The 24,282-nt window shown below is 46.0% G+C and overlaps 1 protein-coding gene across 4 annotated transcripts in view; it reads left to right on the top strand.

The window, feature by feature from the left end:
• Positions 1–24,282, top strand: part of FLNB (filamin B) — a 167,146-nt gene that overhangs the window by 59,590 nt on the left and 83,274 nt on the right. For all 4 annotated transcript variants that reach the window (XM_005547469.4, XM_005547470.4, XM_005547471.4 and 1 more), the window contains exons 2-4: positions 11,678–11,926; positions 13,322–13,419; positions 16,278–16,425. In XM_005547469.4, the coding sequence (XP_005547526.3) occupies positions 11,678–11,926; positions 13,322–13,419; positions 16,278–16,425 (495 nt within the window). The remainder of the gene's footprint in view (positions 1–11,677; positions 11,927–13,321; positions 13,420–16,277; positions 16,426–24,282) is intronic.

Genomic DNA, 24,282 nt, shown 5'->3' on the forward strand with positions numbered 1-24,282 from the left:
AGGAGGATTGCTTGAGACTTGGAGGTTGATGGTTGATACTGCAGTGAGCCGTGATCGTGTCACTGCACTCCAGCTTGGGTGACAAAGCAAGACACTAGACCCCGTCTCAAAAAAAAAAAAAAAATCCCCAGTTCTCAGGGTATAGCAGAGACTGAGTCAGTCATGGCTGAGACAAAGGGACTGTGCTCTCTGTGCCTCCTGTGCCCTGTGTTTATATGGTTCATACGCTGCCTGTCCACCATGTTTTTCCCTGAGAGCCTCGGCAGTGTGGGCATTGTGGGAATGATTGGGGCAGGTGAAAATTCAGAGGCCCTGCCCTGGGGGGCAGAGAAGCCTGGCTTACCTCCCAAGCACAGCATGTGGGTGGATCACTTCTCTGCACTCAGTCTCCTCATCTCCAAAATGGGAGTTGTAACTGAGCTCACTTCATCAAGTTGTTATGAGATGATGTAGATTCAGGGAAGTAGCAAGAGTAGGAGTTTGGGCTTTGGCAACAGAGAGAAGTGAGTTTCCATCTAGATTCTCCCCCTGTGTCACTTTTGGCAGTTGGCTTCACCTCTGTGGGCCTCTGTTATGTCATCTGTAAAATGGGATTCACCCTAAAAGCCACCCTCACAGGGTCATTGTGAGGATTGCACAGGGTGATGCAAGTGGCACGGGGCCTGGCCTAGGAGAGGGGGTGGAAGAGAGTGAGCTGCCATTGATTTTGGTTGCCATAGATCTAAAGGAGAAGAGGTGTTTAGGAGTCTTTCCCAGGCATGGTTCCCCCTGCCTTCACCTATCACTCCTTTCCTCGAGGGATTCCCTGTGGGGTACACAGCCCCAGGGTGGGCCTGGCTGAGCTCACAGGAGCATGGGCTGTGTTTCAGGTGAGGTGGCCTCACCACATGACAAACTGAGCTGGAGTCAAAAGGTCATGAGGACCTCCATTCACAGCCAGCGTTTATTATTTCAGCTGGAAATGTTTGCCGAGCAGTTGTAGCTGGAAGCTGTGAGCGAGACACAGACTGCCATCAGGCTGAGGCCTCCAGAGCTCATGCTGGGCTTTAACCTGAGCCTCTCGGGGGCTGGGCTCTGAGCTCCTCCACTCCTGCTCATGCCCAGGCATCCTTGGGGGTCTTGAACTGTCAGTTGTCCAGGAGAACTGTGTGGCAGCAACAGAATGAGTTTGTATAGGGATCTGTTGCTTTGAGGTCTAAAACTTAGTTTAGAATGCAATTGCTTTGACCATTTTGGAGTGTCTATCCTTTTTTTCATCTTCTTTAATCTTTTTTTTTGTTTTTTTGAGACAGAGTTTTGCTCTTGTTGCCCAGTGGCAACAAGAGTGCAATGGCGAAATCTTGGCTCACCACAACCTCTACCTCCTGGGTTCTAGCTGTTCTCCTGCCTCAGCCTTCTGAGTAGCTGGGATTACAGGCGCCTGCCACCATGCCTGACTAATTTTTGTATTTTTAGTAGAAACGGAGTTTCACCCTGTTGACCAGGTTGGTCTCGAACTCCTGACCTCAGGTGATCCACCTGCCTTGGCCTCCCAAAATGCTGGGATTACAGGCGTGAGCCACCACGCCCTGCTTCTTTGTTTTCCTTCTTTAACCTTTCTAACAAGAGGTTAGAATCCTGGTTTTAACTTTTAAAGGATTTTCCAGTGATAGAAAGTGGTAAGATAGTTACTATATCCTAGGCCCTTTAGCAGACCCATCTCATTGATCATGGGTGGCTTTGTTGTTGGATATCAAGTAATTCTCAAAATTTTACCTTTTCAAAAGTGGCATTGAAAATAAAGGCATTGGGTGATGAAAATGGAACTTTTAAATACAGCGATTCCTGTTAACCAGAAATAGGGTGTCTGGTTATGAAGCAGACACCGTCATAGATTCTATGAGCTGAAAGTTCACCAAACTCTCTATCCCAAAATAAAAATAAGGTATTTATGAAGTGATTCGTTCCAAATATTTGAGGCAAAAATTGTCCAGCAAGTGAGCGAGAACAGAAGGAATAGTTGGCAAAGTAGGGAATTTGAAGTCTGAGGTTATGCATAAGGAATGTGTTATGGGCCTATAGTAGAAATCTCAAATCAGGGATTAGGGAATGTTTACTCAATTCTGTTGTGGAGAAATCCTGGCCACCACTCCCCCATGCCATGCCCAGGGCAGGCATTGCTGATCTTCACTGCCTCCATTCTCCATACCCTGTTCATGGACAACATTTCTAATGCATTTTAGCAGCCTTTTTTTGCTGAATCCAGATGTGGCCTCAGAATCCTTCTCAACACAGTGTGCTAGCACCACTTGGCGCTCCTGATCTACTGTATCATCCCTTGAAAAACTACTAACATAAAAAGACCTGCCAAGTCAACGCTATATTATCTGAACCCTTGACACGGTGGTGGATAAAAATTAATTCAAACACCTTCTTTGTGATCTTTGAGTAGTTCATGAGCAAGAAAGAGAACTGGAAATCCAGCCAACTTCAGTCCCCTTGTCTACTTTTATTTTATTGTGGTTTATGTTTTCTCTCACCAGTGGAGATAGGCCCATGTGACTTCTGGTCTTCCAAAGCCCAGAGAACATCCCCACATTATAGTTCAACCACCACTGTAACAGAGGTTGTTTTTTTTTTTTTTTTTTTTTTTTTTTTGTGAGACAGAATCTTGCTCTGTCACCCAGGCTGGGGTGCAGTGGTGCGATCTCAGCTCACTGCAAGCTCTGCCTCCCGGGTTCACACCATTCTCCTGCCTCAGCCTCCCAAGTAGCTGGGACTACAGGCGCCCGCCACCACACCCGGCTAATTTTTTGTATTTTTAGTAGAGACAGGGTGTCTCAATCTCTGGACATCTTGATCCGCCCACCTCCGCCTCCCAAAGTGCTGGGATTACAGGTGTGAGCCACCGCGCCAGGGCAGAGGTTTTCTTAAAAACAATAACAACAAAAACAGTTGTGGAAAGCATGTAGAGTGTGGGTTTTTTCAGTCTTCAGTCTTCAGGTTGGCAGGGCATCTGGGACCCAGGTTCCTTCCCTCACCTTGCTGGGCCTCTCCTAGTGCAGGCCAAAGCCAGTTGACTGCGCTGTCCAGGCTCCTGGCTGGCAATCAGGGAAAGAGTGCATGAAGCAGGCACACCCACTGTTCAGGTCCTGAAGCTGTGGCTCGTTTCCTACCATATGTTGCCCATTTGAAAGACAGGCACACCACTGACTTCCAGGGGAGGCTGGCTGACCATCTAGGTGGAAGCTGCATGCCTGGGAGGGAGAAGGGGATGAAGGATCTTCGAGGCCACAGATAGGCATCAGTTGTCAGGGCCTTGAGTCTGCCTTGTTGGCATGCAGCATTTTATTGGATCAAGGCCCTGGAGAAAATCCCTGAGCAGGAGGAGATAAACCAGTTTGGTCCCCTTCATCCTACCCAGGGGCCTCTGGGGTACCTGAGCCAAAGTGCACAGTTCATTGGCTGTGTGGATGGAAGGGCTGTGGGACTTGAAAATGTGACTCTGGTCCTGGGAAGCTGACCAGGACAGCTGACCGACATGGTCCTCGTTAACCTGCTCTCCAGGGAGATGGGTTGCATCTGCCTTGGTTTTGACTGAGGACCTGAGGAGAGCTGTTAGCTGTCCCCGCTTTGGTTCAGAATGCCCTTTTGTTTGGACAGCTGAAGCCTACAATTCAGCCATGGTTTGTTTGGGCTCAGAAAACAGGCAAGGATGGAGAGAAACTGCAAAACTGACCAGGACTATCAGTGGGCACCAGGTCCTGCTGGCCTGGGGTCTGGATGCAGGAGATCTGACCTTTTCAATGTGGGGTGGCCTTGCAGCAGCTCTTCACAGGCTGCTGCTGCTGTAGGCTCACCCAAGCAGCCAAGACAGTCAGGATCTATTCTAGTTTTGCGCGGAGTTGGATATAGAAGAGGCATTAGCCAGGTCAGGAAAGAGGATGGGAAAGGAGTTCCAGGCCAGGTGAGCATGGGGCAAGGTAAACTGGGATGTTAAGGAGGGACCAGTTTGTGACCAGCCTGGGCAACACGGCGAAACCCCGTCTCTATAAAAAATTAAATTAGCCAGGTGGGTGGCATGTGCCTGTAGTCTCAGCTACCCAGGAGGCTGAGGTGGAAGGATCGCTTGAACCCAGGAGGCGGATGCTGCAGTGAGCAGAGATTGACCATTGCACTCTAGCCTGGATGACTGAGACCCTGTCTTAAAAAAAAAAAAAGGGGAAGGGCCAGACCCCTGACCCATATGTGCTGCTTTTCTCTTTCAGGGAGGTTTGATAAAATATCAGTAGTTCAATTCTTTTTTTTTTTTTTTTTTCTCTCTCTCTCTCTGAGATGGAGTCTCACTCTGTTGCCCAGGCTGGAGTGCAATGGAGTGATCTCGGCTCACTGCGACCTCTGCTTCCTGGGTTCAAGTGATTCTTGTGCCTCAACCTCCTGAGTAGCTGGGATTATAGGCACCCACCACCATGCCTGGCTAATTTTTGTATTTTTAGTAGAGACAGGGTTTCACCATATTGCCCAGGCTGGTCTCGAACTCCTGACCTCAGGTGGTCCAACTGCCTCAGCTTCCCAAAGTGCTGGGATTATAGGCATGAGCCACCGTGCCCGGCCCATAGTTCAATTCTTCAGGTGGTTCTTGGTGCTGCATGTGAGATCTCTGCAAGGACACGTCTGAGCTGCGTGGTTTAGAAGGCCAGCATGGCCCAAGACAAGACCCTCAGAGCAGCACCAAGAACCACCTAAAATTCTTTCTCAGACACGTCCTCCTTGCAGAGTCCTCACGTGCCCCAGGTTTGCTGCAGCGTTAGCGGTCAGCCTCCCCTTGGAGCAGGAGCAGGGGCCTTGGAGGTGGCGGTCATGGCCCTCCTAATGAATTGCTTGACTCAGAGAAGTGACAAATTGAACATTTCAACCACCTGTTAATTCACAAGGTACTTCTTTTCATTTCTTGTTGCTTGCACAAAACACTTGGAGTATGTCTTGTGGATGTCTGGCCCTAGGGAAGAGTGTTTGGCACATAGCAGGTACTTAAGTATTAGGAAAATGAGGACGGAGGGAAGGGAGGGAACATTATTAAGCAGCCAACTGTGAGACAGGCATTGTGCTTGACTCTTTTTTTTTCTTTTTTTTTTGAGACAGTCTCGTTCTGTCGCCCAGGCTGGAGTGCAGTGGCGTGATCTCGGATCACTGCAACTGCGCCTCCTGGGTTCAAGTGATTTTCATGCCTCAGCCTCCCCAGTAGCTGGAATTACAGGCGCCTGCCATTATGCCCTGCTAATTTTTTTATCTTTAGTGGAGACAGGGTTTCACCATGTTGGCCAGGCTGATCTCAAACTGTTGACCTCAGTGATCCGCCTGCCTTGGCCTCCCAAAGTGCCAGGATTACAAGTGTGAGCCACTGTGCCCGCCCAACACTTGGCATTCTCTAACCTACCTACTCCTTACAACAGCCCTGGGAAGTAGTTGACTGTGGCCACTTCTATTTGGTAGATGAAGAAAAATAAGGTTCAGAGATGGATCGTTCAAACTTATGTATCTAGTCAAGCTGCTGGTTCCTGAGCCTGTGTTTGCAACCCCTCCGCCATGCAGCCTCTCCGGGTGGTAGAGATGAGGGGGCAGAGTGCACAGTGCATGGCACCTTGTTTCCCAGATGGCCAAGTCTTAGTGTGAGTGTTTATGGGCTTGGTAACTTGTGTCAAGCACATACCCCATGTCTCTCTTTTTTTGAGATGGAGTCTGTCTTGGTCGCCCAGGCCGGAGTGCAGTGGTGCCATCTTGGCTCACTGCAACCTCTGTCTCCTAGGTTCAAGCGATTCTCCTGCCTCAGCCTTCCGAGTAGCTGGGACTACAGGCACATGCCACCACGCCCAGCACATTTTTGTATTTTTAGCAGAGACTGGGTTTCACCATATTGGCCAGGATGGTCTCAAACTCCCGACCTTGTGATCTGCCTCCCTTGGCCTCCCAAAGTGCTGGGATTACAGGCTCTCTCTCTCTCTTTTTTTGAGACAGTCTTACTCTGTTGCCCAGCTTGGAGTGCAGTGGCGTGATCATGGCTCACTGCAGCCTTGATCTCCTGGTTCAAGCAATTCTCCTGCCTCAGCCTCTCACGTAGTTGGTACTAATGATCATTCACCACCATACCTGACTAATTTTTTTTTAATTATTTGTAGAGACAGGGTCTCCGTATGTCGCCCAGGCTCTGGTCTTGAACTCCTGGGCTCAAGCTATCCACCTGTCTCAGCTTCCCATAGTGCTGGGATTACAGAGATGAACCGCCTGGCCTACACATCCCTATCTCTCCTTGATTCTTCTTCTTCTTCTTTTTTTTTTTTTGAGACGGAGTCTCCCTCTGTCTCCCAGGCTGGAGCGTAGTGGGGCGATCTTGGCTCACTGCAACCTCTGGCTACCAGGTTCAAGCGATTCTTGTGCCTCAGCCACCCAAGTAGCTGGGATTACAGGCACATGCCACCATGCCCACCTAATTTTTGTATTTTTAATAGAGATGGGGTTTCACCATGTTGGCCAGGCTGGTCTCGAACTCTTGACCCCAAGTGATCCTCCTGCCTCGGCCTCCCAAAGTGCTGAGATTACAGGCGTGAGCCACTGTGCCCGGCCTCTCCTTGATTCTTACAGTCACTTTGTTGGCTGTTTCTGACGCAGCAGCTACCTGCCTTATGGCCAAAGGATGACCTATTCCTTCCCAGGAGGGCAAAAATGTGGAATAGTGTCTGTCCATGCCTCTCCTCATGGGCCACTACCTCAGCCACCCTGGTTAATCAGTAACAACCAGGAGAGGAGCTGCTGGAACTGACCTCTGGGAACTCCCTGGATGGTTTGGTGCAGGAATGTAGTAGGCATACACATGGTAGCGTGGATCTGGGCCCTCCTGATGTGAGGTGGTAAAAGGCCACCATCTCCCTTACCTCTGGGGAGCTCGTCCACAAATAAGATGTTTCCAAGATGCTTCTGAAGGTTGCCTAAAAATAGCCGGTTTCCACCCCCGTAAATGCGTCCATTCCAGAATGCTCCTTCACCAGGACCAGAGAACTGATTTACAGAAGTGACATGAAAACATTCCATCCCAGAATTTGTAGTAGCTCAAGTTAAGTTTCTAGCTATTAAACAAAACAAAACAAAAAACACCCACCCTGTTCACTTATAAGCAGCACTGAGTAATTTTAAGTAGTTTGAGAAAATGTATGTGGTTTGAGGGTCAGGGTTGTCCAGAGCCAGGACCAGTTATGTGGGAATTGTGATTGGCTGGATTTGAGGAGGAGAAACCCATGGCCCAATTCCAACCCACTGAAATCTAAGCAGATTCTAGGTGGTTGGGCGGACCTGGTAGGCGTTGGTTTATTTTATTCCCGAAAAAGGCCCTCGAGCAACTCATGGGCCTCACATGGAATCCTGCTGAAAGGCTTCCGTCTCATCTGGCCTTTTCCTCCTCTTAAGGTTCTGCTCCACCTTTTACCCTCGGCGTAACCATGAGGTCTGAAAAGCGCATCATCTACCTGATGGTCAGACGTTGTTGACCCTGTGATGCTGTGTAACATTTCATTTTCGAGGCATGGGGAGTCTCCTATTTCATGTAGATGGGAACCTGGAGGTCTTTGGGCAAGTTGCCATCTTTTTATTGTTCCAAGAGTTTGGTGAAGCGTTTGAACCTTCACCTGTCAAAATCAGTTTTGGAATGAGAACTGCTCTCTCTGTAGCTCCTTAGAATAGCAGACGGAGGCCGGGCGCGGTGGCTCACGCCTATAATCCCAGCACTTTGGGAGGCCGAGACGGGCGGATCACGAGGTCAGGAGATCGAGACCATCCTGGCTAACACGGTGAAACCCCGTCTCTACTAAAAAATACAAAAAACTAGCCGGGCGAGGTGGCGGGCGCCTATAGTCCCAGCTACTCGGGAGGCTGAGTCAGGAGAATGGCGTGAACCCGGGGGGCGGAGCTTGCAGTGAGCTGAGATCCGGCCACTGCACTCCAGCCTGGGCGACAGAGCGAGACTCCGTCTCAAAAAAAAAAAAAAAAAAGAATAGCCGACGGAAGGTATCGTTTATCCCAATGAGACCATAAAGGGGGCTTTCCCATGTGAACACCCACCTTGAATTCGATTGGAAACAGAAGTTCTGGGCATTGTATTTTTTGTAAATTTGGCTCAGACTTCAACTAGGTCATATTTCCCCCAAAATCTTTTCAAAAAAGACTTGTGTCTCATTCCTTTTGACTAGCATGTGTAAGCTGGGTAAAAATAGAGCAAGCTGATTTCATGTTAATGATTTCATGTTAGGTTTATGAATCAAATCTGCGAGTCTGCTTTTGAAAAGCATTTAACATGTAACTTGGGAAAGTTAGAGTTTTGCAGGCTAATGCCTGTGGCCCAATGAGACTTCATAGCTCCATCCAGTCCCTCCTGGTGCAAGAGATCAATGCCTTGAGGGTGCCTGGCCACCACCATTACCCCGACAGTATACCCACTATTTATTTATTTATTAATTACCCTTTTGAAGTTTGCTCTTCTCCCTTTAACTTAAAGGAAATTGGCATGGGAACTTGTTTGATCTGGAATTTCTGATAATCAGTAGGTAGTAACTCTGTAATCAATCGCACTTCAAAACAACAACCAAATAACAGGATAGCTAATCCAAAAAATTCAGTCATGGTCAAGGACTTCCAGCTCAGGAAATGTCTGGTCCCGTGGGGTGAATTCCTTGGATAACCAAGTTCTGTGCAGGGCCTGGAGTTTTATGCAGACTATTGCTCCTTGATTGACCACAGGACCTTAAAAGGGAGGGCTGGCTTCATGACCACATGACCTGTGTGCTCAGAAGGGCCCTGTGCTTGATTTATTGCTCTGCTGTTGCTGTCTTGAAGTTCTTAATTTTTTTTTTTTTGGCAGTAGGGAGTTGCAGTTTCAAACAACACTCATTTATTGTCTCACAGTTTCTGTGGGCCAGGAGTCCAGCCATGGCTTAAGACCAGCTCCTCTGCTCCAGGTCTCACAAGACTACAAGGAAGGTGCCATCTCGGTTGTGTTTTCATCTGAATGCCTAACTAAGGAAAAATCCACTTCATTCAGATTCATTCAGGTTCATTCAGGTTTTTAAAAGAGTCCGTTTCCATGTGATTGTCTCACTGATGGTCCCAGCTTTTTACTAGCTGTTGCTTGGAGGCTAACCTCAGGTTTTAGAGGCTACACTCATATCTCTCCCACGGGGCCTTCTGCATAGGCAGGTAATGACACGGCTGCCTGTTTCCTCACAGCCAGCAAGAGAATCTGTCTCCTGTCTGCTAAAGTGGAGTTTCATGCATCATAATATGGTCATGGGAGTAATAGCCCGTCACCTCTGCTGTTGTTCTGTTGGTTAGAGTAAAGGCACAGGTTTTCCCCACACTCAGGGAAGAACCCATGATATAAAGACTTTCAGTAAAGGAGACAACAAACAGAATATGGAATGATCAGAATTACTATTATGACCCAGACCAAGAGCATCAGCATTACCTGTGAATTTATGGGAAATTCAAATTCTCCTGTTTCACCCCTGGCCTGTTAAATCAGAAACTTGAAAAGCGAGCCCAGCTTTCTGTGGGTTAACAGGTCCTTCAGGTGATTCTGACACCTGCTAAATTTTGAGAACCACTGGTCTAGAGGCAGGCAGGTCTTGCTCCCCTAGGAGTTAAGTTTGATGTATATTCTGGTAATACTGAGAAATGAGCTGGGAAATGGTTCCAAAATCAGGTTATCCTCCCCAGGATCAACAAGACTCATGCTTGCAAAAGAGAGCGAAGAAGAGAAACTAAAAAAAGCAAGAGGCTGTGTGTGAAGCTAGATTCAGACAATTAAAGACAGCAACACATGGCAAAAGATGGGAATTTGAGGAAGTGGGTAGTGAAAGCAATTCTTGAGCTAAATTACAAGAAAAGACAGTGAATTTGTATCTGTTTCCTGTATTTAGGGGCCTGGCTTAAACGTTAGTGATACATTTGGGGAGTAGAAAATGGATGTTGGTGTGAAGTTCTTAAGTTTTGGACAAGGAACTCTGTATTTTCATTTTTCTCTGAGCCCCATGAATTATGTAGACAGTCCTGCTTCGAAGTTATTATTTATACAGTTCATTATAGAGAAAGTCCTCGGGAACCTTAACTTTGAGTGAGGATTGCTAGAATTAGTTTTTCTTACCAGCCACTTCATGATACTCTTTGTTTTTTCCAGGTTAGATGATCAAGTTTTATTATGACTGAATCTGCAACTACAAAATTAATTCTGATTAATTAATTAAATTCTGATGATTTCTCTCTGATGGTTTGGGTGTGGGCTCTTAAAGAGGGTCTTTTGTTGCAAGAAGATAATAACAATAATCAGGTTAATTAAATAAAGCTGTCACCCTTTCAGTTTTGAGTGGCATGCCACGCACCCCTTATCAGCATGTGAGTTGCTTTTCATGTGGTAGTGGTTGGGTTTCATTAAGTGTAGTTTGGCATGTGTTCAACCAGCGTTCAGGTGGCTCTTGGTGGGTGGCTGGGGAGACACGAAGATGCAGACAGCTCAGTCCCTCCCCAGCAAGCGGTTTCAGTTCTGGAGTGAGGTGGGAGCCCAAGGAACTCACACGTAAATGCTGGTGGGAGTGAAGTGCCACCAGCTGTAGAATCTGGTGTCAGAATTATGAGCCACGAGTTGTCCCACAGGAGGATGGGTGAAGGTCTTCCCATCAAAGGAATGGAGAACACACGAAGAGGTCCAGGGGCTCAGGGCAAGATAGTCCAGGAACGAGGAGTCTTTGAGCCTGCAGTATGGTGAGTGGGAGTGGCAAGAGTGGAAAGCGGATCAGATGGGTGTTGTGTAGGTTCTGAGGTGCTATATGTTTAAGAGCTGACTGTGTGTAGCAGGGACCCTGGTGAATTTGGAAGCACAGAAGTACCTGACGAGAAAGATGGTACCTCTTTCTCCGGGAGGCGGAGGTTGCAGTGAGCCCAGATCGTGCACACGTGCACACACACATGCACACACACACACACACAATCTGGTACACTGTATACTACCAGGTTAGCAGGTTGTTACCTCTGGGATGCAGTCACTCCTTTTTATCATCTATATTTGTGAAATGATTTCTTTCAGTTTTTGAGACAGCATCTCACTCTGTTGCCCAGGCTGGAGTGCAGTGGCGTGACCTTGGCTCTCTGCAACTTTGGCTTCCCAGGCTCAAGCGATCCTCCAACCTCAGTCTCCTGAGTAGCTGGGACTACAGGAGTGAGCTGCCATGCTTGGCTAATTTTTATTTTTTTCTTGGTAGAGAGGGAGTTTTGCCATGTTGCCCAGGCTGGTCTTGAACTCCTGAGCTCACAGCAATCCTCCTGCCTTGGCCTCCCAAAATGCTGGGGTTACAGGAGTGAGCCACTGCACCTGGCCATTATTATGGAAAATTTTAAGCATACAGAAAAGTAGCGACAGTGGTATCTTACGTGCTCATGAACCGATGATCCAGTGACATCCGTTAACAGCATTTTGGAATCATATTTCATCTCTTCTTGTCCTCAGGTGTTTTGAAGCAAATTTCAGCATTACATCCTTTCACTCTTAAGTATCTCAGTATGGTTCTCTAATAGTTGAAGACTCCATTTACATTTATATAAGGAGCATAATTTACACTTGTGTAACCCAAAGGACTGACCAAGCCTGTGCCTCTCTCCGCAGATAGCAAAGCCATTGTGGATGGGAACCTGAAGCTCATCTTGGGTCTGGTGTGGACGCTGATCCTCCACTACTCCATCTCCATGCCCGTGTGGGAGGATGAAGGGGATGATGATGCCAAGAAGCAGACGCCAAAGCAGAGGCTGCTGGGGTGGATTCAGAACAAGATCCCCTACTTGCCCATCACCAACTTTAACCAGAACTGGCAAGATGGCAAAGCCCTGGGAGCCCTGGTAGACAGCTGTGCTCCAGGTAAGTGCGCAGGGCTGCCTAAACCATCTGTCCAGGATGGGGGCATGTGGGTCCCAAACATTCTGGTTTTCAACAGGAATGCTATCTTTGCCTTGATTGGCGTATTTCTCCAGGTCTTGGCCCATTATAAAACGGCTAAGGAAACTAAAACTGGCTCTGTTTACCCTTCCAAGGGCAGATCTTCTAGATATATCCATAGACATGTTTGAGCATCAAGTTGAACCTTTTATCCAAATTCCAATGAAGGAGTTGGTGCTTAGAAGCAAGACTTGGGTTTAGCTTCCAGACTCCAAAATCCTGTGTCTTCCCACATTGGCGCTCAGTTTCTTGTTGGATTTGGAGAAACATTTGGTCCTATTAGGTGGCTTGGCATGAAAATCTAAAAACTTCCATGGAGTGGAAAGTACCCATTTTTATTAACCACTGGTTTGACTATATATGGCATTCTCCACCCTTTTCTTTCTGTGTTACTGTGAAATAGCACTTGGTCAGGATTCAACTGGAGCCTTTTCCACCCTTGATAGGCTGCTTATTTCTTAGTGGCTGAGTGTATATGAAGGCTGTAATTATTCCCACTGGAGGGTTTAGACTGATGGGTAGAAAGACCAGAGCCAGAGTTTACACACACACCCCCTAAAGTTGATTTTAATAATAAAAAAAAAGGTATTAATCATATTTTCCATTTACTGTGTATTCTGTATTTACTGGGCACATTAGTATTTAGTTAGTGGTTCTTGACATACTCAAAGCAGAACTAGTGTAGTTGGGTAGGGGAGGGCTGAAGGCCTCATTCTTCCTTGAGCGTCTATAAGTTGGTGTCATCCAGGAAAAATTCAAAGTGCAGCATTAATTGATTTCCTAATATCCTCTTTTTTACTTCCATTTAAGGACACATTTTAGGATACCTCTTTCCAATTTAAACCTGGGAGTTTTTACTCTAGGCCTTTACCTCTTGTGCTTATAAAGCCTTTTAAGATAATTCTAGGTTTGCACCTTTGAGCAAGTGGGTTTTTGAATCACACAGGATGCTACTCTAGACTTTTTAGGTATATCCAGGAATAAAGTTAAAAAAAAAAAATCCCTCCTGCATAAAGGCACCGGGCTTTTTCCAAGCTTTGTTTATTTTTTAACACCACTCCTTCAAGGAATGGATAATCCCCATCTTCATGCAAGAACATAGCACCCAGAGGAGAAGTCTCAGTGATGGAGGATATTTTATACCCTGGCACACTCATACCTGTGATACTTTTTGCCTATTAAATATATGATTCGCTCAGATTTTGAAAAAATCATTCTCTGAACTAAAAGAACAAATGGGGTTAGTTTAGGCACATGGTTTCCTTTAATCTGTTTGATCAGCTAATGCTAAAAGCATCTTTTGTGTTCTGTTAACAGGTCTGTGCCCAGACTGGGAATCCTGGGACCCGCAGAAGCCTGTAGATAACGCACGAGAAGCCATGCAGCAGGCAGATGACTGGCTGGGTGTCCCACAGGTATGCACAAGTGTGCCAGGTCCTGTGAGGTTGCCCCCACCACTAGCTTGTCCTGTGGATGCCTTCCTGGGTCAGGGAGGCAGCCCGACCTTCTTGGCATTGAGACTTAAAAGAGCATTGCCTGTGATGCGCTCTCATCTTCCTCAGTTTACCCATAATAGTAGGTTCTTATTGACTTAGGTGCTTATAGATCTTAGTGTGTTGGTTTAATGTAGATCATCTAGAAATTTTCATGTCACTCTTCTTTGTCACACACTGGCAAATTTCCTAGTATTTCTTCTTTAAATATTTTGAAGGCTACCTTTAAACCCCAGACTACAAATATGAACCCTAACTATTAGGTTGAGCCATAAGAAATTGATAGTATTTGAACATTTTTCAATCTACATTTTAAAAGGTAATTTTAATCCAGTAGCTTAGGAAAAGTCACAGGACTTAAAACTTTTGGTTTTTTTTTTTTTTTTTGAGATGGAGTCTCGCTCTGTCGCCCAGGCTAGAGTGCAGTGGTATGATCTCGTCTCACTGCAACCTCCACCTCCCGGGTTCAAGCAATTCTCCTGCCTCAGCCTCCTGAGTAGCTGGGATTACAGGTGCATGCCACTGCGCCTGGCTAATTTTTGTATTTTTAGTAGAGACAGATTTTACCATGTTGGTCAGGCTGGTCTCGAACTCCTGACATCATGATCTGGCTGCCTCGGTCTCCCAAAGTGCTGGGATTATAGGTGTGAGTCACTGCGCCCAGCCGACTTAAAACTTTTAAAAACATGTAAGCCGGGATAATCCACCATTAATGGAAACTCTGGAATAATCTCTATCACCCGTAATTCTATCATAGGAATATAACAAGAGGACTCAGAAATCAAGTAAGTCTTGGATACAATCTACAGTAGTCACATTGCTTAGTTGAAGTCTGATCTTCCTAGCTGGGAGGAAAACCAGTGTTTTCTTTCCAGAAACTCCCTCTAACAGTTAGGCACCATGAGTCCCGTGTCCAAAGGCTAGCCAGGGAAGATTACAGGTAGCCAGTGCCATGGGACTGATGGCCTCGCTATAGGCTGCACTGAGGTCTGAGTTCAGTGTATTTTGTAACAGGGTCCCTTGGAAGGTAGAACAACATGCCTGTTTCTTTGGTTTGGTTTTGGAGTCATGTCTCTCTTACATGGCCCATTTGTTTCTTGGCTCGTCCACTCAGGAAGTGGTGTGGTGTGTTTTTCATCTCCGCTTAAACCTAAACCGTCTCCTTTTTACGTTCATGTGATGTTGGCATGGGTGAAGTTGTTGAAGGAGCTGCCGGGAAGAAATGCCAAATCGACACACATCCTACTTTTTATGGAATGTATTGAAGGCGACTGTTCAAACCCAAGTAGCTCTTTTGTTCCTGCAGGCTAATGGTCAGAATGTTTTCTGGTGCTTTTTATCACATGGGGAGGGAAGTTGGACACGTCTGTTGTTCGTTGCACATGGTAAACCTGGTTCATGAGACAGAGCCTCTGTTCATCCGAGGAAGTGTGATTTACCTCCTTAGCACCATTACTGGAGGCAGGGAGGACTCTGCATGCTGTTTAGGGCTGGGTCAGGTGATGGTACTGAAATTGAGGTGGCACCTTCAGGGAGGTCACCTGTCTAGGATGGGTCTAGTCTTGCTCCTAAACTGAATGTCAAGAGAAATTCACCCATTCCCTATTTATTTATTTATTTATTTATTTATTTATTTATTTGAGACGGAGTCTTGCTCCGCCACACAGGCTGGAGTGCAGTGGCACAATCTCAGCTCACTGCAACCTTCGCCTCCTAGGTACAAGCAATTCTCCTGCCTCAGCCTCCCGAGTAGCTAGGACCGCAGGTGTGTGCCACCGTACCCGGCTAGTTTTGTATTGTTAGTAGAAATGGGGTTTCACCATGTTGGCCAGGGTTATCTCGAACTCGTGACCTCATGATCCGCCCACCTCGGCCTCCCAAAGTACTGGGATTACATGCATGAGCCACTGCACCCAGCCTTTTCTTTTCTTTTTTCTTTTCTTTTCTTTTTTTTTTTAAAAAGACGGCGTCTTACTCCTCTGTCACCCAGGCTGGAGGGCAGTGGCATGATCTTGGCTCACTGAAACCTCCACCTCCTGGGTTCAAGCCATCCTCCTGCCTCAGCCTCTCTAGTAGCTGGGATTACAGGTATCTGCCACCGCACCGGGCTAATTTTTGTAGTTTTAGTGGAGATTGGATTTCACCATGTTGGCCAGGCTGGTCTCAAACTCCTGACCTCAAGTGATTCTCTTGTCTCGGCCTCCTAAAGCAATGGGATTACAGTCATGAGCCACCACCCCTGGCTTCCCAATTTTTTTAATGGCTCCTAATATATTGAGATCACATATCTAATATTTACATGTTGTTTCTTTTTTATTTACCTTTTTTAATTAGTAGAGTTAATACAGATACAGACCATGAATATATGAGCAAAGGAAAAAGCTGGTTAACCTGTGCACTTTTTTGTAACATGCTCTCATCCTGTGTGTGCTTCTTTCTTCATTTTCCTGACTTGCTATAGTTTATCCTTTTATCATTTTTGAAAGCTTTGACCAGAGGAGTAAATGGACTTTTGGGGAATGGGGAGGACAATGAACTTTTGGAAGTTACATGCAGAATTTTTTGGAGAGGGGCCCCTAGCTTTCAAAGGGGCCTGCAATTTCTCAAAAATGGTTAAAAACACTGATGTTGGTCTGTTGGTTTAATGTAATTTCACTTAATTGAGAAGCTGACTCAGTTTCCTAATATTTGTAGTGGTTGATTTAAGAGGCATTTGCAAACACTTCAATAGTTGCAAAGTGATACGTTCTGGGTGTTCATCCACCATGTCATTATCCTAGGTCATCACTCCTGAAGAAATCATTCACCCGGATGTGGACGAGCACTCAGTTATGACTTACCTGTCCCAGTTCCCCAAAGCCAAGCTCAAGCCAGGGGCTCCTCTCAAACCCAAACTCAACCCGAAGAAAGCCAGGGCCTATGGCAGAGGTGAGTGTTGGTCCTCTGATGTTGTGTTGGAGACATGTCCTCTGGTGTTGGAGATGATTTCATGGCTTCAAGGGTGATGTTCTCGGAAACAAAAATATATGGGTGTAATCCTCAAAGATACCCCAAGTCTCCTTTATAACACATTTTATGACTGTTTTATTCTGCCTTGTTTTTCTAAGGCTTTAAGAAATCCTTCTGCTTAGATGGAAAGGGCAAGTTTGCGGCTTGGTGATTTTAGTGCAGTAGCCCATTGCTCCCATTTTTCAGAAGAGGAATCATGGGGTAGGGAGTCGGGGTTGTTTGGTTTTGCCCCAGATCACTATAGTCAGTGATGGGGGTGGGCCATCTGGCTGCTGATTCATTTCTCCTTCTGTTACACTAAGACTGCCTCAGATTTCCAGCGGGAGTGGGAGCTATTGTTAACCCCTGGCAGATACTTCCTTGCTAAGACATCCTGTTTATGACTGTGAGGCAGCTGCAAGAACACCGTTCTGCTCAGAACATTATAGTGGGTAGAAGCCATTTCAAGGCGTTTGGCGTTGTGACTGGCACCTGACTTCAGGCACACTAGCTTTGTGAAGAGAACAGTTACATGGCTGCAAAGTGTGGTTTCTGGTAAAGGTCAACACGGCCAGATACAACTTAACACCTTTTCTATGGGGGAGGGGAAGGAGTGCATTTTATTTCTCATTTTTCATAATTAAGAAAATATCAGCTGGGTGCGGTGGTTCATGCCTATAATCCCAGCACTTTGGGAGGCCGAGGCAGGCGGATCACCTGAGGTCAGGAGTTGGAGACCAGCCTGGCCAACATGGTGAAACCCCGTCTCTACGAAAAATACAAAAATTAGCCGGGTGTGGTGGTGGGCGCCTATAATCCCAGCTACTCAGGAGGCTGAGGCAGGAGGATTGCTTGAACCCGGGAGGCAGAGGTTGCAGTGAGCCGAGATCATGCCACTGCACTCCAGCCTGGGTGACCAAGTGTGTGAGCCTCCATCTCAAAAAAAAAAAATGTTATCCCAGTGGGATAACAGTTATACACACAATATTCTGTATATCTTCTCCCAGAATTGACAGTTGTTACCGTTCTAGCTTAATGGTTTTCTCTTGCCCTTTGTGTGTATTTGCATATGTGTTTGTGTATATGATTGCTGAATTATTTGAAAATAAGTTGCAAGCATGATGACAGTTCTGTCCTCAGTACATCACTAAGCTTCTCCTAAGAATAGGATATCCTCTTGCATAAGCATAGTACTCATTGCCATATGTAAGAAAATTAACAATAGTTTCATATAGTATTGTTTGTGTTCGAATTTCCCTATTGTCCTAAGATTGTCCTTTATAGTTGTTGTTTTACAAACTAAGATCTGATTAAGGTTCACTTACTGCATTTGTTATTTCTCTTTAGACTCTTTTCATGCTAAATAATTTCCCAAAACTTTTTTTTTTTTTAAATGACACTGACTTTCTGAACAGTTAAGGGCGTGTGTCTTGTAGGATGTTCCTTCCCTACATAGGTTCCCTTTGAATAAAGCATTTTCCTGCTTGGTATCAGCTTAGTGTTTTGTTTTGTTTTGTTTTTTTGAGACAGAGTCATGCTCTGTTGCCCAGGCTGGAGTGCAGTGGCACGTTCTCAGCTCACTGCAACCTCTGCCTCCTGGGTTCAAGCAATTTTCCTGCCTCAGCCTCCCGAGTTGCTGGGATTACAGGCGTCCACCACTATGCCTGGCTAATTTATGTATTTTTAGTAGAGATGGGGTTTCACCATGTTGGCCAGGCTGGTCTCCAACTCCTGGCCTCAGGTGATCTGCCCAGCTCGGCCTCCCAATCAGCTTATTCTTAAGATGACACATGGCTAGAGCAGTGGTGCTGACCACGTACTATTCTCACCTCAGTGGCCAGGTCTTCTCATCTGACTTTTTGGGCATGATATAGACCAGCAGATAGTTCTGGAAGGAACCCCTTACCATTTGAGGTTCTGTTTGCAGTAAGGTGTGAGGTCTGTGACATCACTTGTGTTATGTAGGGACTAGGGACTTCAGAGCCCTCCTCCCATTCACAGTCACTTGAAGGTTGGCATGTCCTCACTTGCTTTAAAAGTGCTTTCTTTGGCCTGGTTTGGTGGCTCACGCCTGTAATCCCAGCACTTTGGGAGGCCGAGGCGGGCAGATCACGAGGTCAGAAGATTGAGACCATCCTGGCTAACAAGGTGAAACCCCGTCTCTACTAAAAATACAAAAATTAGCTGGGCGTGGTGGTACAAGCTTGTAGTCCCAGCTACTTAGGAGGCTGAGGCAGGAGAATTGCTTGAACCCGGGAGGCGGAGGTTGTAGTGAGCCAAGATCGCGCCACTGCACTCCAGCCTGGGTGACAGAGTGAGACTCCGTCTCAAAAAAAAAAAAAAGAGGTGGGGCTTCCTTTAAGGCATACCACAGGTGGTGGCTGGAATGAGGAATCTCTGATTGTAAAGATTATGCTTCCTTAATGGCAAAACAGTTGCAAACAACCAAATAAATCCTTTGTCAACCAGATTGGTCAAATGGACTGAATCTAATCAAGGCATAATGTATGTTTGTAATAACCTTATCAGTGGCTGTCCGGCTTCCCTGTTGTTAATGTGAGACGGTTTCCTTTCACGGTGCTATTTTCTAGAAAATGATCACTTGTTACGGTTCAGGAATGTGGCTGGTCATTGCCATTTCCTTCATCTGCCTCTTAGCAAATGTGCACTTGTGGAGGAAACACACCCTTTTTTAAAAAAAAAATTTTTTTTATATGTGTGCATTTTGCATTTTTTTAAACTGTGGGAAAATAGCCATAACATAAAATTCACTATCCATTTTTAAGTGTGGCATTAAGTGTATTCACGTTGTTGTGCAAACGCCACTGCTATCCATCTCCAGAACTTTTTCAGCTTCCCAAACTGAAACTCCATACTCATTAAACAATAACGCCCCATTCTGTCCTCCCCTCTGCTCCTGGTAACCTTTATTCTACTCCCTGTCTCTGTGAATTTGCTTATTCTAGGTAGCTCCTAGAAGTGGAATCATATGCTGTCTGTTAGATACCTCCTAGAAGTATAGTCACGTGCTGTCTTTTTTTCCTCTGGCTTACTTCACTCGTCATATGTTTTCACGATTCATCCATGTTGTAGCATGTATCAGAATTTCATTCCTTTTTAAGGCTGAATAATAATCCTTTGTATGTCTATATTTTGCTTATCCATTTGTCTGCTGATAGACATTTGGGTTGCTACAATCTTTTGGCTATTGTGAATAATTCTGCTATGAAAACATGGGTGTACAAGTGCTGTTTGAGACCCTGCTTTCAATTATTTTAGGGATATACCCAGAAGTGGAATTGGTGGATCATATGGTAATCCTATATTCAGCTTATTTTTCAGGAGGAAGTGGCCTCACTCTCCTTTTTAAAGTAGGAAGAAAAAATGGTCATATTAGGTGACAGGGTCACAAGGCCACATGGGTGGGGCTGTGAGATATTGTTCTTGTCATGTGGTGAGGTGAAAGCCAGTGTCAGTTTTGGTCTCCTCTGCGTGACCACATTGCTTCATTTCTGCCACCTGAGCCCAGGAAGAAAGACTGTTTCATCTTCTTGTTTCTAAAAGATTTGAAAGTGTTGTTTTATTTTTTATGTCCTGGTTGTTTAATAGATGCCAGTTGCCAGCCAGTTAGCATTTGTCGATCTATTCACTGAGCCCTACCTTGCTTAGTTCCAGTGGGTTGAAAGGAGAGAGGGCTGGGGTGAGGTGGGCCTCCAGCCACAGATCTTTGTGGTGGGCTTCCTTGCAGGGTTAACTATGTGAAGAGCATTCGTCCATAAGCTAATCAGAAATCTTTGTAAAAATCTAGTTCTCTATGAAGCATTTATTGTAGAGCAATCCTTAAGCATCCTTCTATCTGAGTAATCAGAGGGGGGCCAGTTGTCTTCTTTCATGGTAAGCAAAGCTCCACAGGAGTTTACAGAGTAGGGGTGTGGTTCAGCCTCCTAACCAACCATGGTTAGCCACAGGTGACCAACCCAAGCCCAGACCTTTGACAAGCTGCAGAGTAAGTTGTTTCTTAGGCTGCTGGAGTCAGGCGAAGTGGGACTTTTAGTATTTTAGGTGCATGTTTATTTACTTATTTTTGTTGTTGTCATTTTGAAATAGAGTCTCACTCTCTCTCTCAGTGTGGAGTATTGTGATGCCATCACGGCTAACTGCAGCCTTGACCTTCTGGACTCAAGTGATTCTCCCGCCTCAGCTTCCCTAGTAGCTGGGACCACAGGTGTGCACCACCATGCCCAGCTTATTTTTTTAATATTTTATTTTGAGACCAGCCTGGCCATGTTGCCCAGGCTGGTCTCAAAATCCTGAGCTCAAGCAGTCCTCCTGCCTTGGCCCCCCAAAGTGGTAGGATTACAGGCATGAGCCACCATGCTTGGCCATTAGGTGTATGTTTAAATCCATTTGCTTATATCAGTTACATAACCTGACTGTTATGTAAATTTTAAGCAAAAGAAAAATATATGAAATAAAATTTGAAACTCACCTCCCAACTGCCAGTCTCATTTCTGCCTTCAAAGTTTGAGGTATTTATTTCCAGCCTTTTTTCTATGCTGAGTTAAACTGTGTATCTTTTTTGCTTTGCATTTCTTCCTGAGCAGTGTGGGAAGGCTACCTTTTAGACTTTATTTGTAATTCTTTATAATTTTTGCCTTACTTTCTTTCTTTCTTTTTTTTTTTTTTTTTTTGAGACGGAGTCTCGCTCTGTCACCCAGGCTGGGGTGCGGTGGCCGGATCTCTGCTCACTGCAAGCTCCGCCTCCCGGGTTTACGCCATTCTCCTGGCTCAGCCTCCCGAGTAGCTGGGACTACAGGCGCTCGCCACCTCCCCCGGCTAGTTTTTTTTTTTTTTTGTACTTTTTAGTAGAGACAGGGTTTCACCGTGTTAGCCAGGATGGTCTCGATCTCCTGACCTCGTGATCCGCCCGTCTCGGCCTCCCAAAGTGCTGGGATACAGGCTTGAGCCAGCCTTACTTTCTTTTTAGGCAGAAAGATTATCTTATTATATAACAGTCTACGGCCATTTTTTCTTAAACTAAATTATTGGGAAATGAATAGAAATCCAGAGTATAGTAACAAATGACCTAGTGTCTTTAACAGATTTGTAGCAAAGAAAAGGAAGTGATGGAGAGACAGCCAGAGGTTAAATGAGACTTAAGAGACTTAGCAACCATTTGTAATATGTTACCTTATTTGGATCCTATTCCAACTGATGGTTAAAAAAATTCATGATAGCCAGGTGCTGTGGCTCACGCCTGTAATCCCAGCACTTTGGGAGGCCAAGATGGGTGGATCATGAGGTCAGGAGGTCGAGACCATCCTGGCCAATGTAGTGAAACCTCGTCTCTACCAAAAATACAAAAATTAGCTGGGCGTGGCGGTGCATGCGTGTAATCCCAGCTACTTGGGAGGCTGAGGCAGGAAAATCGCTTGAACCCGGGAGGCAGAAGTTGCAGTGAGCCGCCATCTCAAAAAAAAAAAAAAAAAATCATGATAAAGCAGCAGCTCAAGGTGCTGTAAGAAATTAGTGATATTTATAAGATAATTGAAAATTTGAACACTGAATATTTGACATTAAGGAATTATGTTTTTTAATGTGGTATTTGTATTGTGGGTACTTTGAGAGTATCTTTTAAGGATACATAGTGATTGTTTATGGATAAAAAATCTGGGGTCTAGGATTTGTGTCAAAATAATACAGGAAGAGGGAAGAGGCAGGAGTGAAGGTGAAATAAGACCAGCTGTGAGTTGATAGTTGTTGAAGCTGGGTGCAGGAGGTCCACTGTGCAGTGCTCTCTACATCTGTGTTTGGAATTCCTTTTTTTTCTTTTTTTTTTTTTCGAGATGAAGTCTCACTCTGTCGCCCAGGCTGGTTGCGGCTCACCGCAACCTCTGCCTCCCGGGTTCAAGCAATTCTCCTGCCTCAGCCTCCCGAGTAGCTGGGATTACAGGCATGCACCACCACACCCCCCCCCCCAGTTTTGTATTTTTAGTAGAGACAGGGTTATACCATGTTGGTCAGACTGGTCTTGAACTGCTGACCTCAGGTGATCCGCCCACCTCGGCTTCCAAAGTGCTGGGATTACAGGTGTGAGCCACCGCGCCCAACCTTTTTTTTTTTGAGCCGAAGTTTTGTTGCACAGGTTGGAGGGCAATGGTATGATCTCAGCTCACTGCAACCTCCGCCTCTGCCTCCTGGGTTCAAGGGATTCTCCTGCATCAGCCTCCCGAGTAGCTGGGATTACAGGTGCCCACCATCACACCTGGCTAATTTTTGTATTTTTAGTAGAGACAGAGGGCCAGGCTGGTCTTGAACCCCTGACCTCAGCTAATCCACCTGCCTTGGCCTCCCAAAGTGCTGGAATTACAGGTGTGAGCCACTGTGCCCAGCCTAGTTTGGAATTCTTCATAATAAAAAGCCTTTTAAAAAGGTAATATTTGAACTTCTGCTCCTGGGAAGATGGAATAGAAGGACTTTTCCTAATTCTTTCTGCTAACTACAACTAAAACCCCTGCGCTATACATAAGGAAAACATAGGGAGACTCTGAAAAAGGATGAGGTAGACCAACCAGGGATCTTGGGACTCGAGGAATGACACAGCACTGAATTCCTTGGGTTTACTTTGCTTTATATATCCCAGATTTGGCCAAAGAAAGAAGCCAACAACCTGAAAATGCCAGTGGGCACCAACACAGAAAGTGCCAACAAAAGCTCCCCTGTCCAGCCAGAAGACCAGGAAAGGGCAGCGCAGTGAGGCAGAAAACTTTTTTTTTTTTTTTTTTTTTGAGACGGAGTCTCGCTCTGTCGCCCAGGCTGGAGTGCAGTGGCCGGATCTCAGCTCACTGCAAGCTCCGCCTCCCGGGTTTTTACGCCATTCTCCTGCCTCAGCCTCCCGAGTAGCCGGGACTACAGGCGCCCGCCACCTCGCCCGGCTAGTTTTTTGTATATTTTAGTAGAGACGGGGTTTCACCGTGTTAGCCAGGATGGTCTCGAACTCCTGACCTCGTGATCCGCCCGTCTCGGCCTCCCAAAGTGCTGGGATTACAGGCTTGAGCCACTGCGCCCGGCCATAGGCAGAAAACTTTTAAACAATCACTGCTCTACTCCAGGTCCACACCACAGAAAAAACGTGCAGCTCCGCACTTACACACGCAGAGTTGAATGGGGAGCCTAGGCTTTGACAGCAGTCTAGCAATAAGGAAGCCACTCCCCGGCGCCATGGAGGAGAAGTAATGAGGCACTCCTAGTCCCTCCAGCCAGAACTCCCACCCCCATGCACCAGTAACGAGCCCCCCAATCTTGAGCATCAGTGGAGGTTGAATGGAGAACCTAGACTTCTTCCCCCACTGTTAGTAACAAGGTGTGTATCCTTCCCTCCCTTGCCAGCGTGGTATCATAAAACACCAGCTACAACAGAACATTTACAGAAGACCCAGAGTCTCATTACATAATACCCCAAATATCCAGTTTCAGAAAAAAAAAAAAAAATCACTTGTCATACCAAGAACCAAGAAGATCTCAAACGGAATGAAAAAGGTACTTGATGCCAACACTGAGGTGATAGAGATGTTAGAATTGTATGACAAAAATTTTAAAGCAGTCATTAAAAAAGGCTTCAGTGGCCAGGCATGGTGGCTCACGCCTGTAATCCCAGCACTTTGGGAGGCCGAGGCGGGCGGATCACCTGAGGTCAGGAATTCGAGATCAGCCTGACCAACATGATGAAACCCCGTCTCTATTAAAAATACAAAAAAATTAGCCAAGCGAGGTGGTGGGCACCTGTAATCCCAGCTA

This window comes from Macaca fascicularis, chromosome 2 (assembly GCF_037993035.2).
Source record: "Macaca fascicularis isolate 582-1 chromosome 2, T2T-MFA8v1.1".
In the NCBI taxonomy this organism is placed as follows: Eukaryota; Metazoa; Chordata; class Mammalia; order Primates; family Cercopithecidae; genus Macaca; species Macaca fascicularis.